Here is a 19,332-nt window from a genome sequence, read left to right on the forward strand (position 1 = left end):
TATATATATATATATATATATATAATTTTTTTTTTTTTTTCTTTTTTTTTTTTTTTAAATCCTAATTTAAAACCATTGAACAAAAAAATCCTGATACATCTCTATTTTTTTTAAATTAGTTTTCAGGAATCTGTTGATTGAAAAATGTAGATTTTTTTCTATTATAAAACACCTTTTTTTTAAAAACTTCCTGCTTTGTACAGTGCCATTGTACTATAAGGTAAAGGGCGGTTATAAATACCGTAGTCCACTGAAGAACTCATTTGATATTTGGGAGCTAGTTGCTACAAATCCACTATGAGATATTTTCCACAATATTTGAACATGAAAAAGGAATTTGTAAAGCTTTGTAGAATGAGCAGGATCATATTCTACAAACCATGTTGTTGGCAGAAAGTAGTTCCAATACTGAATGAATCCGAGATTGCGTTGTGTGAATCATGATTGTCTGTATCCAAAGCAAATTATGTACAGCTAAAAATACAAAATAGGTCTTTTGTCTCTGTCGTCCAAAAACCAAAGCAAACTGCTTAGTGGGGTTTTTGGGTCAACACGTGGCAGACTTCATCTGTGTATGACAGGTTTCCAAAAGTGGGAATCATGAGAGTAGCAAAACTGTAAACAGCAGAAAAAGGAAAAAATCATTCATAGAGGGTGAGGTTGATCAGAGGACCAGCAAACACTTTGATATTTCATGGTGCTGTAGCTGAAGAATTGAAGAAAATCTGACTGAATGTATCAAACAGTGACTTGATGAAGTTCCCCTGACCACAACAATCAGTAATCCTATCTAAACCCAAACCTTTACAAATGACTGCTCTGAACCAAAGCCGTCATTTCCTGTCAGACCGACCAGTTGAGAAAGCCAATCCTCTTTTCCTGTGTCAGATGTTTTGTATCATTCATGCTTAAGACTGAGATCCTACGAGTCATTGTTGAGGAGCCTCTGAGGCATCACTGCAGAAATTACCGGGATGAGAAACAGGCAATTACTGCATCGATTAACAACCGCTGATACTTTTTCTCCCACTTTAAGAGAGTCAAAAGTAAGTCAGGTGCCAGATTGTGCTACCAGTTTAAATCTCAACTATCTCTCTTTGGTCTTAAAATGAAACTAGAGCAGAGGGGCCCACATTTCCAGAGGCAAATGCTGAGTTGCTGAGCCCTAACCCTCTAACCCAGGGGTCTGTAACCTTTGCTTTCATAAGAGCCATTTTGCCTCAACTCAGTTGGATTAAAGTCATTCATGAATTTCCCTTCGAGGATTAATAAAGTATTTTATCTATCTATCTATCTATCTATCCACCTATCTATCTATCTATCTATCTATCTATCTATCTATCTATCTATCTATCTATCTATCTATCTATCTATCTATCTATCTATCTATCTATCTATCTATCTATCTAATCAGGAGCCACAAAAAAGACTATATAGAGTTTAAAATTCTATGCATAGTTAAAATCAAGTAAATAGTTATTCAAATGAGAAGGTTTAAGACTTTAAACTTATGGAAATGTTAAAGTGATGTTTGACGGTTTTTTTTATTTTATTTTTAAAAAAATTGGCAAAAAAAAAAAAAATTTCAAAAATTTGCAAGTTAAAAAATTTAAATGCAAAAAAAAGAAAGAAAGAAATAAAAATAAATGAATTTGGAAAAAATGCAAAAAAAAAAAAAAAAAAAAAAAATCCCCAAAAAGAAAGTTTAAAAAAAGTGGAAAAAAAAAAGAATTTAAAGAAAAATTGCTAATTTTTTTGAAAAGAAAAGACAAAATTGCAAAATTTAAAAAAAAATGAAATTTAAGAAATTGCAAAATTTAAAAGATTTTAAATGAATACTTGAGTTTGATTACATATATTGATAATATCACTTAACATATCGTCTTAGGATGTTTGCCAATGTCTTACCACTTTTTAAAACTGTATATTAAGCTGGCACGTAGTCATTTAAAAGAATCCATCCACACAGGATTAAAATCTGTATTTCTTTTAGTTTTGCTTCCAGTCTTACCAGGGCTGTAAAACTTGAAGTTAGCCACATGTGCATGGAAAGTTGGTGGTATTACCTGTGGTTTCCATGGTGACAGATAATTTCCCATTCATTTCAATAGGTCCATTTTTTTTAAATGTTAGACATTTTAAAAAGTACGAGGGTTAGAAATGTGAAATGTGGACGTGCACTTGTCCTCAACATTCTGCACATTTTAGAATTTTTAACAGTGATCGGTGACAATTTTTTGGAGAAGTAGCAAGCCAAAAACAGACAGAAGAATACATTTAAGAAAGTTAGATTTCTGAATGTCTATGAGCATTACTTTTCTACATTACTCTAGTGGCTTCTGCATGCTCTCATAACTGATCCTTCCTGTATTTCTCTCTTTTTCCTATTTTTATCCTTCCTCACCTCTCGCCTGCCTCTTAATGTCACCCATCTCTTTCACTCTTCTCTCCATCATCTCTTATTATCCCAACCCAACCATCATCTGGTTTCTGACCTTAATCCCTCAGGAAATGCACCAATTGACTGAAACCATTATGTGTATATTTCTGAGAGTCCAGATGACTTCCCATTTGTCCACTAAAGGATTTAAAAAAAAAAAAAAAAGGATCCTCTTTCCCACACCATTACTTCCACAAAAACACACTAAAGATTAGATAACGCATTCAGTAGCTGAAGGTTGGCGGTTATTGATAAAGAGGGATGTGGTGGAGACGCTGATGGGGTCTGGTGGTGGTGTCGCAGTGAACTAGTGCTTAAAGACACAGGCTTAGTGGGTTCTTTGAAATGGTTTCCTGTTCGGCTGGGCTGAAACGTATCTGCAGAGTCGTTGGTCAGATACAGTGACTCATTCACTTTCAAGTGCTGACGTTTCTACTATTCTGAGAAACTTGCAATGTACACTCAATGTTTTTTTCTGAACTGAAAGTAAATCTGGAAACAGAAAAACAGCCATGCTGACTATTTCAGTGTTGGTAGTATTTATGACCAATTCAAAACTGCAACTACAACTTTTCAACTACATCTCTGTGTTCTGGGCTCCTCCTCCTTGGCTCAGTGCCAGCGGCAGCCCACACCCACTGCCTCTAACCATGACTACGTGAACGCACTCACAAGCCCAGCAACCACCTGTGGCATCATGTTTCTACATGGGAGAGTCTCAAGAGCCAAGCACCTGACTTGGCATGTTAGCACAAGCTAATCATGTATTTGACTCGTACCTGGTTAGCAGAAAGCGAACTTTCTTGCTTTTTCGTCCTGTGCTGCTCTCCAAGTTCCCGAATGCTAGGCTTGACCCTTGTTTAGTAAAAAAGCTTTATCTGTTTGGAGTTTCGTTTCGCTTTGGTTGTGCTGTGTCAACTAGCATAGCCGCTCAAGATAGCTTCTTCCACTTGCTAATCAACACACAAAGTCACTTGCGCACTTGGCACGCTGTGATTGGCTGAGGTAACCATACTCACTCTCTGCCCAGAAACATCCTGAAACAACTAAAACATCAACTTTCAGGCAGAGGAGAGGGTTCAAGGCAGACACAGAAACTGACACTCATGTAAAGAGACCCAGAGGCAAAAAACTGTATAAAAAGATGCATGGCTAGATATGCACAGATTTGGCTAAAACCTAAGACTTTTATTTCTAATGAGACAGGATGCCAGTGATGAAGACAGGAGCCAGCATTGAGAGTAAAAATGAAAGAAAATATGATCAGTGATCTGCTGCTTTGTGTACCTCACACATACACACATTCAAACTCAGAAAACAGGTGACACACTGAGACAGACTCGGACAGCAGACTGGAGGATGGGACTTGGCCCTAATTGCGTCTGCCCTCAGTCATGCGTCACATTCTCCAACAGAGCAGCCAGTGGGTTGTTATGTTGAACATCGATTGGTTATACAGTGTGATTTCAGATAAGTGTATGTCAGTGATACAGCATCTGTGTGCATGTGTTGAGCTGGTGGTATGTTCTGGCACTCCACGCTGTCTGACGATGCGACCGCTTACTGCACCGAGGGCTTTAGGATAATCAGATTATTCACAGAAGACCTCTCCATAAGCCAGCACCTGACACACAGACACATAGTGAACAGGGGTCATGGTGAATGAGAGAGTGCAGTTGACTCATTGAAAAGTGGGGATGAGGATCTCTGTTGGTGTCATTCAAACATGTTTTGAAGCAGAGGAGACGCAGAGGCTGAATGGAAAAGGTCTGAGTCAATGTTACAACATGATGAGACTGGCTTGTTTCGTGTTTGATCTCTAGCTTGAAAACAGATTTTGAGTTCTATGGAAGTCCTCATCTTAGTGGGAAAATGAAACAGGAAACAGATTTTTTTTGTCTGTTTTTCCCAAATAGCTCAACATAGACAAGGTACATGCCTTTCTGTTCTGTCTCTGTTCTGGGTACTGAATTAGGTACTCTTATAGGTACAGACTGGATTCCATCTGTAGTGCTGAGAACCAATTCAGGCAAAATCAAATGGAACTGAAAGTTTATACACAAAGAAATAAATATTTCCCCAAGAGAGCAGACTTCATTTGATCCCACTGGTAATTTTATTTTGAAATATTATCATCATTTAATTTTTGCTTGATTCGTATTAATTTTTCTTTCTATGACAACAGCGGCAGACAACCACCCAAGTTCTCTGTTTATAGTTACATGTAAACTGTTCTATCTTAAAAAAAAGATGTAATAGAGTTTTTTTTTTTAATTGAGCCTTTGAGCTTTATCTGATAGAGTTCATCCAGAGTGAACTGATATTTATATCATTAAGAGGTTAAAAAGTATCTACTATTATTGTTTTCTTTTGTTTTGTTTTTTTCAGCTGCTGAACATTTGATTGGACATTCAATAATGTATTATCAACGGACTGTGTGGACCGTGATCCTAACCCTAACCCTGATCTAATGTCAGAATAATTGATGTCGCATTTTCTTGTTCAGAACTCAAAACAAAACTGGACAGACCTTCATTTTACCTGCAATAATGGTGTCGTACTTTTGTATTAATCCGTCCATTCCAAATAAAAATAGAATTTAAAGAAAAGGAATAAATATTTTCAATTGAAAAACTTTGAGATTTTATTAAACACAATAATATCTATTGCCATATAAACACACAAAAGTACCAAAAAGTGGTACCGTTGAGTACCAATACAAATTGCCAGGTACTAATTGGTACTTTTTCATTTCAAATGTGAAAGGTACCCTTGCTTAGTTTTGTATAACAGTAACCAAAAGTTCAAACAGAAAATGGCTACCCAAGTGAACTGCTGTATTTCTATTCTCAAGACTCTTAAACAGAACAAAAGTACAATATATGAATTATTATGAAGAGTATATATTTGTGTAAACTTTGTTTATTTAGAAAACCCTTGTTGGGAGAGTGCGTTTGTTATAGTGATTAATTCTACTGTAAATCCACCAAGTAGTCCTTTTAGCTTCGTATGGTTTGGTACGGGTTTGATCAGTTAAGCCTGATCCTGTTTGTGTTTCCACAGCCAACCATGCCCCCTAGTGGTAGGTGGCGTGTAAACAAGATGCCGATAGCTGCATCAGCTATGTAACAGTGTGACACCACAACAGCTCAACACAGTGTACCTCGCTAATAAATCCAACAAAGAAGAAAAACGCGACACAGTAAACAAAGAGTAACGATGGAAGACATCCGGCGATTTGTGTTCTTTGTCTTTTGTTTTTGTCACGTGGCTTTTCATTACAAAGCGCCGAATTGGTTTAGTCTGGCATCCCAACGAAAGGATCCCAAAAACTTGGACAGTACAGGTCCATAATTTCCTAATCCTGTCGCATTTTCTTCAACAGAAGAGACTTTTTAGAAATATTGATATTCATAAGTTTGCTTGAGTAGCTGTTAAATCACCTGGATAATAAGAATTTATCGACATATGGACGGGTATCTTTCCATGGATGCCAGTCAGAAGATTTTTTTTTTTTAAAAAAAGAGAGATTGTCAAATTTCATCTTGATGAATGTTTTGGATGGTATGAACTTGACCAAGGAAGGGTCGTACTTACGCTGGATCATGGAAGTTTATGTTCCTCAAAGGAGGATCTGACTGAGGTCTTGTAAAATGTGACCATTTCTACACAAAGTAAGTTATATTTGTTTGTTGTGCTCCCACATCTCTGCTGTCTCAGGACAATAAATTAGGAAAAACCCAGATTCTGGTTTTGTGTTCCCATCATTAGCCTGACTGAGAACATCTGATTTTAAAGCCAATGGAAGGACCCACTGTTCTCTCCTAAGCCTAAAGGGTTTATGTTACACTCACATACAGTATGTGCCTTTGCCAAGCATGTGTGTAACCACATTTTCTTGACTTCTCATCCTTTTCCTTCTGAGAAGAACTCATCCGTGTCTGGTTTTTACAGAATCCTGAGAAGGACCGAGCGCAGAGGACAGCAGGCACCAGGGGAACGGTTATTATCATCTGTTCAGCAGATGGGAGATGGATTGGGAATTGTTGTGGGGTTTACTTTCTCATCAACTCATCCCAACCCTCCCTCAGAAAGCTCATTATAACTGAACAGAAACTTTAACCCCAGAAGATTCTGACCAACCTGAGAGCCTTTTGTTGAGCTGAACGCAACATTGGATGGAAAACAGGGAAACTTCTATATAAGGAGGAGAAGAGCCCAAGAGATGTGAAAAAAACAGTGATTGCTCAAAGTTAATTAAATCAAGCAACTACCTCCCTTCTGACAGTGCAACAACAGTGAAATATATTTCATATCCCCTGAAAATGACCTCACCCAGACTCAGCTGAGGACTCCAGACTGAACTAACACACACCCTCGCTCTGAAGGCGTGCTCCATCAGATGGAGGTTTGGCAGCAACGAAAGGACACAAATGTGATTTATCCAGCTCATAAATCTTTGAATAATTGAATAATGGAATAATAAAATGATTTATCAAAACACTTTAACTTTCTTCTTGCAAATAGCTAACAGAGTACTGGAATTCTCCTTTGTAGTTCAGCCAAGGCAGACGGACTATTTGACCATGTTAAACTACAGCAGAGGACATTTTTGTTTGTGGGCTCAGGTCTCTTTTCATTATCACACTCACACTGTATGGAACTGAAATTGAAAGAGTATGTAGAACTCAATTATTGGGAGTAATTTTAGATCATAAACTTAGTTGGAAGCCACATTTAGAATATATAAATATATAAAAGAAATTATCTAAATTTATTGGTATTGTTGAAAACAAGGGATTTGGTGAATAAGAAATGTCTGCATATATTTTATTTCTCACTGATAATACCATATATGTCATATTGTGTCAGGTAATAAAATTAAACTCAAGAAAAAAGTTATTTGAATAATGAATAAAGCTTCCTATTATAAAACTTAAAACACACCTTAAAATTCTTAGATATTGTTAACTTAAAAAAATAGAAATACATTTTAGAGCAAAGAATAAAAATCTGGCCAACTGTATCAAAAAATAAATTAATTAAGCGAAAAAAAATTTAATTTAAGGGGGTTTGGTGTCTTTGAAACATGTAAAGTTAAAACAATTGTTAGACACAGATGTGTTTCTTTTTTGGGAAGTTAAATTATGGAATAGACTCACTGACGACTTGAAGTTGTGTAAATCTCTGAATTTCAAAAGACATTGAAAAATAAATTAATAAAGAAGTAACAATGAAAATGAAAAAAAAAATGTGAAATGAGTTAGAAGAATAAATAAAGTAAATCTTGTCATGATTTTTATTTTCCTTATTTGTATTACTGATATTTTGGGATATTTTATGGATTGTACAGGATAGGCAAAAATAAGACCTGGCTCCAGCCTGCTCCTTTTTCTATTACTGAGTTTGTTAAAAAGATAATAAAAATAAAAATAAGAAAAAATTAAAAATGTGAAAAAAATGTTTTTGGCTTGATGCCATGGCAGCCCCACACAGTTTACCCCTCTAATAAATCCATCGAAGAAGAAAAACACGGCTTTTTGTTACAAAGTGTAATCAAGCTTTGTTTCAGAGGAGGCTGTGTGCCCCCAGGAGAAATACAGCAGCCGCTGTCGCACAGGAAGTGATTATTCTTTCAACCAATCAACAGTTTGCAGTGTTGTAGCTCCACCTTCTGGGGTCTGATTGGTTTAGTCTGGCACCTCAATGGAAGGGTCAAAAAAAGTGGGACACTACATGCTCAAGTGATTGTCAGGCATTTGTTAACAATGCAGCTCAGGAAATAAAATGCAAGCGCTAGCTTACGAGCTACATATAAGCCTCAGTACCTACACGTATGTGCTAAAGAGAAAGTTTTACAAACGCAGTTACTAACTATGCGGAAACGTCCTGCTGCTATAACTCCTAGCCTGCCAGTTAAGCTAAACCTGACCTGCAGGTTACTTCCTGAAGAGGCGGGAAAAGCCCAAGCTCATTTGCATATTCATCTCCAGGGGATGACACGGCTCACTGAGAAATGTGGCGAAATAGAGGGATTTTCGGCAAGCCTGAATTATCTGATGATGATCTGGCTGTTTGTTTGTTTTTTTTCAGGGAAAAATAACAAATCAGTTGACTTTTAAGTGTTTTTAAAAGTAATATATTTCCCCTTTAAGAATCATCTGTGTTTAGAAGTAGGATCATGTACCTGTGTGGATCAAGAGACATTTTTCATTAATATCAGAAAAAAAAAAATTAATACTAGTTGAAAAACAGTCAAAATGCAGCAGCTTTCTGTCTTTTACATCCACTTTATGATTAAATGAGGCTTGTGTGAACTAAGAGCTTAGACTGGGGTTTCTGTGACCCTGATCCAGACCTTTCCTGGCAGGACCTGGTATTAAAAGTCTTCACGCCGTCTCTGTTTAGTTTCCAACAAACACTTTCTCTATGAAGTCACTTTGTCAGAAAAGGGTGCGTGTTTATTAACGAGGTTTCCTTTTGACGGATGGTTGCAGAACACAGCTGTAATTCACTCAGTTGTGTGCGAAAGTGTTATTGTAAGAGTCAGAGCCTTCTCTGTGGTGGTGTATGAAACGCTGTTTACAAGAAGGCAGCTGCAATGGCACAAGTTTCAACTTCCACTCAAACATTTTACAGTGGAAAAAAAAAACAAAGCGTCAGTTGGAATTTGTTGATTTTATGCTGTAAATGCCGGGCACGCAGAGCTATCAGATTTTAAAGTGATGTGTCTCAACTGTCATCAGTCAGTATGAAGAAACTTTAACCCTCTGTGGTACCTTGTTACCCATTTTTAGCCTTTACACTCGCACAATACATCCTAGTTTTCATTAAATACTTTTAAAAAAGAAAAAAGAGAAAAGACCTCAAGGGACCAATATCAGTGTTTGAATTTGTCATGTGACCATCTGGAGGTCAGGCAGAATGCCACCCTTTTTTTTGCAGACTTTTTTTACTGGGCCTTTCTCAGGCTAGATACAAAGATGTTCATACTAATAGACAAGAAAAGCTAAATCTCTAATAGCTAAATGTTCTTGGTTGGCTAATCCATCAGTGGAAAACATGCTAACCTCACCCTGAGGTAACACTGTATTACGGATTCACCATACTGTATCCTGTATATTGTCTTTGGGTTTACAGACTATTTTAAAGCAAACTGGTCAATTTTCCTTTGTACCTGTATAGTTTTCACCTGGATAAAATTTGATTTTAGTTTTCATAAAGTTCCGACTATAACTGCCCGCTGTAGGCTCTGGTCTACGAGAAAGTGAGAGTGACTTTGAGGATGAAGATAATTATGAGAAGTGAGAGGAGAGTAAAACTTTCAGGAACTTCCCCCCAGCCCCACAATAAAATGTCTGTCTCCTGAAAGCCACAGAAGTGAAGTCGTAACCTTGGTCATGTAAAGTTACATAAAATATGTTTAGACTCTTGACATGAAATCTTGATAGAAAAGAGTTATTTTTGTATGTTTTTACACTATTTATGGCATGCATTTTTAACTGCTGAGGCCACCAAGTATTATCCATGTGTTTTTAAAAAGCATGTTGAAATATTAACAAATAACTCTATTTTTTTTTTTTATTGATTCTTGGACCCCCTGCCCTGCATGTTTTAGATGTTACCTGAATCCAACACACCTGATTCAAATGATCAGCTCGTCATCAAGCTCTGCTCAAGCCTGATAACGAGCCATTCATTTGAATCAGGTGTGCTGGAGTGGGGTAACATCTAAAACATGCAGGGCAGGGGGTCCCCAGGACCGGAATTGAGAAACACTGCCTTAAGGCAACAAACCCCAAAAAGTTCTATAATTTTTTTCCTTTTAATTTTCTCTATCCTATACCCAAAACACACAAAACATTTTTTTTTCCAAATGTTATCACTATTAGATATGCACCAATCAATCTGTGCCAATTTCCTTAATTTTGGGGGATTGGTGATCAGCCCATCCCTGCATATGAAACTGATCTTATATTCCTCCAGGAAGGTCTGACAGCCAGCCATTGTTGCTTTTTGTTCTGAGACCTAAAACTCAGGACACCTTATTGGTTGTTTAAGTTAAAACATAAAGATTTTATTGTTTCACAGGTATTGTTCAATGATTTTCGATAAAATAAGATTGGAACATTGAAGGCATATGCTGTGAGTTATAAAAATTTTTTTAAAAAATTGGTATCGGTCCAAATTGATATCGGCAGGTCAGGCTTTTTAAAGATTGGCGACCGGCCAGAAAATTGTGATCGGTGCACCCCTGCCTGATCACTATGCGTACCACAGAGCAGTAAGTCCCAATCCGGGGTACATGTACCCCAGTGGTATGCAAACACATTGCAAGGGGTAGGTAGAAATATTTGATAATCTATTTCCAATTTGAAAGTACTGAGATTTTTTCTGATTTTCAACGTTTTGAGAGGAGTTTTTCAACAGAGCTCCATTTATTGTTGTAAATGTCACAAGAGTTATATTTAACAAAGGCAGGTTGGTTATTTTGATCTTGTATTTATCACTTAATTGTTGTCAAGACAACATATTATTTATTTTATGTGAAAAAAAAGAAAATGCCAGATAATTTAATGTTCAAATTAAGGAGATTAAATAAAAGGAATTTCCATTAATAATCAATAGTGTTACTTCTCATTTTGAAATATCATCAACACGGAAAAAAAAGGTTGGGCACAGTTTGTTTTGTTAGTGGTTTGGCCTAAAGATGAGCAGAAAAGAAGAGCAACAGGTGTCTGTTTAGTCTTGCATATTGTGTTATCTGGAACCACAGCTAACAGACGCACAAGCTAGCTAGCTTCTTCTTTAAATTCACCCTGGAGCCGTCACGAGTCCTGTACATTTCTGAAGATTAAACACAGAGCCATTTGCCTATTTTCTCTGTAAAACTGTTAACCTACAAGCCAGGTCACATAAAGAGAAACAAACAATGAATCTATGCGCAGCAGAAAATATAAATGTACGTCGCTGCAGAGCACGTCCTGCCGTCCACGTCCTGCCGTCCACATCTCTGAATTAAGAGCGAAGCAAAGACAACAGAGGCAACAGGATGAGATTACACAGCACATGAGAGACAAATCACACAGAATCCTTCAGTATGTTTTGTCTGGGTCCGACACATCCTGCTTCAAGGCAGAAAAAAACCTTTTCCCACAATTCACACTGAAGCTCACTCACAGAAACACAGAACTTCATCATTTTGCTACTGTGCAGAGAAGAAGAGTGCTGAAGAGGGGGGAACAGATTCCTGCTGCATGCTTACATTAAACTGCCAGGCTGAACACGCAGCTCAGGTTCAACATAAAGCAGTTATAGTTCAGGTGTAAACAAGCTAAAAATCAGATTTTACATCTGCACGAACGACCGGCCTATGCCAGAAAATGATCCCACCCTTACAGGAAAACAAGCTCAGCTATCCCACTTTAATATGAATTAAACCATAATAAGTAGAAAATCTGTGCTGCTGCATCAAGGTAACAAGATAAGTCAGCTTAACCTTCAGGAAAACTGAATAAAAAGAAAGTAAAGATGCATTTAATTAGTTACTCTGGATTAAAACCCTGGATCTTTATTTTAGATTTCATTACAGGAGGATTAAAATGACGTGAGACGTTAAATTAGCTCTTCTGTTGTGAGAAAAAGCACATTTTAGTAATATCATCTTAAACATAACAGATCCTGGATGCTGGTGTGTATCAGTTTCTTGGTAATTAATTTTCTTTCTGCAGAAACCTGATGATAGCAGCAGTGATCTGTAATAATACTCTGCCTTCTAGCATGCTGTGCTTGGATAGCTTTATCTAAAACAGTAAAAGCTAAAGCTACATAAAAGTCAGATCATCTTTAGACTCTATTTCTCACTCTGAACCTGTACTGAATGTTAGTAGCTCATCTCAAATCTCATAACTCTCAAAAAATACATAAGAACAGCAGCTGCTAATCATTGTTAAATGTCATGTAAAATGTTGTTTTGTTTTGTTTTTTACCTCTAATAACCAATTAACTCATTGGCTGCCAGCCATTTTCAGCGCATCTTGAAGGATCCTTTAAGACCCAAAGAATACTGTTTTCTATGACTCTGTAAACTCCAAAACTACCTAAGAAGAGTGGACTCTCTTCTTCTGTCTCTCTACCTGTTTTTGATCCAAAAAACAGACAAAACAGACATTTTTTAATCGCATTCGTCTTGGGCGCTCCATCCTTTGATGATCTCCGTCATCTTTTCTAACGATGGCGCCGCTCTTTCTGTCTGAACTACCCCGACACATCCTCAGTTGGAGCGTGAGCTGCCTGAACTTTTCTGACTTGCAGTGTCTCGCTATGCCTCTGTCATCTCACATCTTCTCCTCATATCCATGCTGAGCTCTCATCCAAAGAGTGCACTGCTCTCACCCACAGTAGTGGAAAAATAGAATTTACTTCTATAGATGCAGTAAACGGTTGTAATTGAATTGGCTTCTTAAGACGTCAATGGCAGTAAATGAGTTAAAACTTTTCGGAAAAAGGACTTAAATACAAGGCAGCCAGACAATATCTTCAAATCGCCACAACAATCGGATGATAGAAACATTTCTACCAGGCGTATTAATTTTTTAAAGTTTCACCACAGCCCATCTGGAATGACTGGGGAGATGGATTTTTTGACCTATACTGCAGCCAGCCACCAGGGGGAGCATAGCAAGACAATGCCCTTTTTTTTACAGTCAATAGTAGGCACACACAGACACAAACAAGTCTTCATTCATCATCTAAACATAGCCCAAAATTACAAAAATTGTATCTGAAAGTGTTAAAATTAGACATACTGTGCTGATTTTCTTAATTTTGGGGGATCAGTGATCGGTGATCAGATCAGACATCAGTGATAGGCCCATCCATGAAACTAATCTTATATACCTCTAGGAAGGTCTGACAGCCAGCCATTGTTACTTTTTGCTCTGAGATCTAAAACTCAGGACACTTTATTGGTTGTTTATGTTAAAATATAAAGATTTTATCATTTCAATGGTATTTTTCAATGATTTTTTAATAAAATACGATTGGAACATTGAAAGCACATGCTGTCAGTTATAAAGAATATAAATAATTCTGAAACTAACAGATGGCAGTTTTGGCAAAAATGGTCTTTGCATCTTGGAAACAACTCTACACACAGCAAGGCAAATCGTATTGATCTCTTTAGCATTAGACAAAACATCCATACTAAATTTCTTAATTCATGGGAACGTTTTGCCTTGAAAAGAAAAACAAAATCTCGTCATGTCTTTTTGTCTTATTTTACGTAAAAATTGTCTTGTTACACTTGATATGAGCCACATTCACCTGACTAGTCCAGAAAAATGTCTTGGAAAGCCTAACATGTGTTAGTGTTATTGTGAATGTGAATGGATGAATGGATGGATGGATGGATGGATGGATGGATGGATGAATGGATGGATGAATGGATGGATGGATGAATGGATGGATGAATGGATGGATGGATGGATGGATGGATGGATGAGTAGTAGAATAACAATTCTTGCTTACCCAGAACTATCACCACGGTTTTCAGCAGAGACATCATGGTATCCCGGTTGCGTCGTGGTCCAGAGCTATGCCGCGACATCCTCATGGTCCTTTGACGCACATAGACAAAGATGTGGGCATAAAGCGTCACCATGACAACAAATGTCACCAGGTTAAACACCGCCCAGAAGACCAGGTAGGAGTTGCTGTAAAGCGGCGCCATGTTGGAGCAATGCGATATGCTACAGATACAGTTCCAGCCCACGCTGGGGATGGCCCCCATCACTATGGACATGGTCCAGATGATGACGATCACCACAACCACACGCCGGTTGCTCATGCGAGTGTGAAGCTGCATGCGGAACACGGTGATGTGGCGCTCTATGGCGATGGCCAGCAGGTTGGCCACCGACGCCGTGAGGCTGGTGTCGATCAAACCCTGGCGCAGCAGCCAGGTGGAAACAGTCAGGAGCCTCGTGTTGGGGCCCGTGTTGAACATCAAGTAGAAGTATGCCAGTCCAGCAAAGAAGTCGGCAGCTGCCAGGTTGGCCATCAGGTAGTAGATGGGGAAGTGGAATCTCCTGTTGACGTAGATGGCGACCATCACAAGAAGGTTGGCGAGCATGATGAAGATGCACACGGTGATTCCCAGACCCATCACCAGCCGGCTGACGGTGTTCCATTCTGTGGCGAGGAACTTCCCACTGCGGTTGTAGAAAAAGGTGATGGTCTCGTTGTAGTAGCACTGATCCTCATCCATGGTGGCAGTGGCGCTCTCTGGAAAAGGGGACATACGACAAACGTTAAAAACAGCTATAGGTTAAAAAACCTTTTTATTGGACTAGGTCAGGGGTCTGCGACCTTTACTTATACAGGGGCCGTAATTCCTCAGCTCACTTGGATTGAAGTCACACAAAATCTACATTATCTTCACTATTACGACAAAAATATGTATAAAATTCTAAACATATTAAAAATCTAGTATAAAAAAATCTAAACAGAAAGTTTTTTGTTTTTATAAAATTGAACATATGTTGTCTTAGTTTTTTTTCTGTAATAAACTTGCAAGAATGTTTAAAAAATGGTTAATTTGTAATTTCATATACTTGCAAAATTTATAAATTTTCAAAAAGTTGAATTTTTTTCAGGAATTTTGACATTTAAAAAATTGGCAAATCTACAAAATTACAAATTTTTCACTTTTTTAAAAAATATTTCAAATTAATTAAAAATAAAAACGTCAAGTGTCTAATTTTTAAACAAAAAAATCTTCTTATTAAGATAATTATTCACTAAATTTTTTAAAAAGAAAAAAGTGCAAAAATTTGCAGAAATTTTGAAATTGCCAAACTTTTTATGAATTTTCAAATAATGTAATTTTGAAATTTTGCTTAATTTTCAAAAAACAAAAAAATAAAAATAGCCAAATGTTTCAAAATATAGAATTTTAATTATTTGCAAATATATGTAAAAATCAAAAAATAAAATTTGCATAGATCTTAAAAAAAATTGAAAATGGAAAAAAATCTAGAAATTTGCAAAGAAAAAAAACATTAAAAAATGTTGAGTGTCAATGTTTGTAATCATTGTTACCCTTAGTAAAAAAAAAACTTTTTTTTTTTAATCAATTTTATTTTTTTTAAGTTACGAGGAGCCACTGCAAAGGAGTCAAAGGGCCACATGAGGCTCTAGAGCCACAGGTAGAAGACCCCTGGACTTGGTGATGTTCTGGGTAGAGCAGAGCTTCCACAGGTGTCAGTTGGTAAATGCTCTGAGAAATGTTTATTTTCCAGATGCACTGTTCTGCAACACTGCTCATTTTCTCAAAACAATCCACGAGAATAAAAATCCCACAGAAAAGCCTGATTGCATCAAGAGATCACATCTGGTTGTTCACCTCCAGCTGGCAATAAATCACACTGCATGAGTCATAACTAAGACGGTTTAAGATCCCAAGACTGGATTTGATCGGGAATCCTGGGAGTTTGGCGTCTTTTAACCTGAGTGCTTTAAGATGGATTTAAAACCTGAAATGTGAATAGGTGAGCGTAAAATGTACCAGAAAAAAAGCATCAATCTGTGTGTGTGATGGAGAGAGTTTTCCAAAGAGTTGAATGGAAACAAAAACCTGTAACTCAAAGCTCAAACAAGTGCTGAGGAAACATGTGAACTTAAACTGGCTCCAGAAACCTGAAAATTCCCCTTTTGGATTTAGAGCCACATGATTTGTCGTCTTGTGGATCTGTGTGTTGTGCCTGGATTATTACACATATGGAAAACAACAGCTGAGGGGGTTTTACAAGTGCAGATGATCCAAACACAGTCGCTGGAACAGAAATTGTATTGCCTAAAAGTCAAGTCAGCACTTCACGAGGGTTGTGTGTTTCTGTCTGCCGGGCTTGTCTGCTCTGCAGTGTTAGTGTGTTTACCTGGGATATGCAAGCTGTGTGAACAAACAAGAGTGTTGTGCTCAAAAATGCTTTTTCCCATCTGGTGGACTTTACGAGAGCATCTGCTTTAAAAGCCAAAAGCAACAACAACAACAAATCAAGTAAGGAGCTCTGAGCAAGAGCCCTAAGGAGGACGACAAAGTGAGCTAAACAAACTCTAGCTGTCACAGAGTGTCGGCCTCTACAGAGCCCAACTCTAGAGGAAGAGATGTCCTGCACCGTAAGACCAGTTCTGCACTTTCTGTAATATCTTGCACCACATGAAGTGTTTTGTGTTTACTTCCTGTTTTGTTTTGTATTATGGTGTGTTGTTATCTCAGTCAGGTTGGCTTCCCTCCATTGTTCTGTTTCCCACCCTTTTAATCCCACACTTCTGCTGCCTTGTAACTGGGTGTTTATATTGAAAAAAAGTTTTTAATGGTGACTTTTTTTTTTATTCTATTTTTGTTTTTCAAATTTAAATCCCTCATTTTAATCTCTGTTTAAAAGCTGGGTTTTGAAAAGCTAAGATGTCGGATCCCTGATTAAATCCTAAAAAACTGTATTGTGTGTTTGTATTTGGAGTGGATCATTACTTTGTATGGCTCATTTGTTGGTCATGGACACCAAACTGGTTTTGTCTTCAGAAATATTTGTATTATTTTTCTCCTGTGTTTGTCTGGAGATCCTACATGTATCCATGGCTGCATTGTTTACATGTGAGCTCAGCTGTTAGCAGCCTGTAGCATGCCAATGCTAACTGGTGCAAGGCCTGATGTTTCCCACAAGGTGAGGAGAAGGAGGTGAGGACGACGTGCTGGTTCTCAGGTGTGAGCTAAGAAGTGACGACATGGACCTGTCCTTCCATCCATCGTTATTGGGAACGTAAGATCTATCTCCAACAAGATGGACGAGCTAGCTGTGCTAACCCAGCAACAGAGGGAATACCAGAGGGCAGAGTAGCATCATGCTATTCACAGACATGGCTAACAGAGCTAACACCAGACACCAACGCCACATTGGAGGAGCTTCACCTGCTGTGAGCAGACAGGATCCAGGAGACAGAGACTGAACAGACTGAAGAAGAAGCTCAGTCCTGGACCCTGTGGAGGTGGAGACTGGCTGACTGGACAATGATGCACAAGCTGTCAGCATCTATTTTCTTATGGAGCTTTTTGCACTTTCTAGACACTTCCTTACTTTTGTTTTTTTGATTGCTGCTGTGACTCCTGAATTACCCCTCAGGGATTAAGTATTTCCTATTCTATTCTATTCTATTCTATTCTGTTTTATTGTAGCCACACTCAGGATAGCTTCTTCCACTCACTATTATCAGCACGCGAAGGCACTAAAAGCAAAGTCATAAGCATGAGCTTACTCTCCACTCAGAAACATCCCGATAATACCAAAATGTCATTGTCCTCCTTGTGTGTTTTTGCTCTCCAGCCTTATTTACCTGTGTTTGCTTGCCTGTTTTTTTGACTTCTTGGGTTGGTTTGTGGATTTTGGAATCAGACTTTTGGATTTGTTTACCTTCTTGAACTGACCCTTTGTGTCTAACCTCTCGACCTGTTCAGCAAATTGTCGAACTATCTTTTTGAACTGAGCATCTGTGGGGATAAAGTGTCCCAGCATCATTCAACATGCAGACACAGGAGTCGGCAGCTTCAACACCAAATACTCAGCTCTATTGCTCAACCCAATGCATGTTTCTTACAATCATGAAAACTGAGAGAAGGAGCAGAGAAACATAAGAGGACAAGGAGAGTGCAGGGTCTGTTGGCTTCCTGATTTGATTGACCTCCTTCGATCCTCTCTGCCTGCTTTTCCTTTCTTTTCTTTCTGCTGTGACGCAGCAGAAACAATCTGCCAAAACTAAAGAGCTCACACTCAGATTTCTTCCCCCTCTCTTGGACTTCCTCACTATGTTGGAAAATCTATCAACCTCCACATGGATTCTGAAAAATTCACATGAAAAACAAGACCTACTCATGGGAAATGAGGCAATGCTGAAAACTATGGAATTGGACGTTTGTCTTATATATTTTCAACTCTTGCTCCCAGACCATTAAAGAGCAGTAAATTACACTGGAAATGCTGCGTTTTGACAGCCATGAACTACAGGATATTCTCCATAACGTCGAGGGCTTTTTGTAACGGTAGCTAAAAGTCATCATTTATTTCCTGGCTGCTGCTTTTGTTCCAATAAATTCTAAATTTAGTCCATTTTATGTCCAAGTCTGAGCCAAAAGCACTTCTCTCAGGCTTCGAATGCTGGCTGTGTTTAACATCTTCATATTTCCTGACTGAAGTGAGGGTGTGTGTTCAGCGTGGAAGAGGATAACAGTAAGGAGGAAGTCCTCATCAATTAAATAAACGCTGTGCAGGACCGTGTTTATACCTCTGATTTCCTGAGGTGGGCCGATAAGCGTCTCCATTGACGGACATGTTTGCTTGGAGTAGCTTTTAAATGTTGTTCCACGCGCTATGATAGCAATGAAACCTTCAATTAGCTTTATTAAATTATTTCTCATAGCGTGCTGCTCGAGACAAGCCGGATGTGTCTGCTTTGTTTCTGCACGTTAATTTCTGAAGACATACGTCGAAAGTAAACACTGGCTGGCAGCCGGTGGCCAGCAGCAGGTGAGATAAGGAGGCTTTTTTTCCATCATGCCTTCTACATTTTACACTGTTACAGATAACTTTCAGGACTCTGAACTGCAAAACTACAAGACTCTACATCAGTGGTTTTCAAAGTGTGAGGCGCGCTTCCTCTGGGGGGCGCCAAAGAGTTCCGGGGGGAGTGCAAGAAGAGGCACCAAAAGAAAGCCCCAAAAAATGAAAGAAGGAAAAAAAACTCTGACTGTATAATTGGACATAGTCTCTCCGACATCACCCGTCTGTTTCTGAAACAGATTTTGAAGCAGATCGGCTATCCCAGTGTCCATATAGAGC

General features: G+C 38.2%; 1 protein-coding gene across 1 annotated transcript in view; it reads right to left on the minus strand.

Moving 5' to 3' along the window:
* lpar1 (lysophosphatidic acid receptor 1) overlaps window positions 1–19,332 on the minus strand; it is a 53,430-nt gene that overhangs the window by 9,295 nt on the left and 24,803 nt on the right. The window contains exon 2 of the mRNA XM_074691107.1: window positions 13,970–14,725. Within this exon, the coding sequence (XP_074547208.1) occupies window positions 13,970–14,708 (739 nt within the window). The 5' untranslated portion in view covers window positions 14,709–14,725. The remainder of the gene's footprint in view (window positions 1–13,969; window positions 14,726–19,332) is intronic.

This window comes from Halichoeres trimaculatus, unplaced genomic scaffold (genome assembly GCF_033239565.1).
Source record: "Halichoeres trimaculatus isolate MK-OKI-2021-1 unplaced genomic scaffold, fHalTri1.1 fHalTri1_scaffold_16, whole genome shotgun sequence".
Lineage (NCBI taxonomy): Eukaryota > Metazoa > Chordata > Actinopteri > Labriformes > Labridae > Halichoeres > Halichoeres trimaculatus.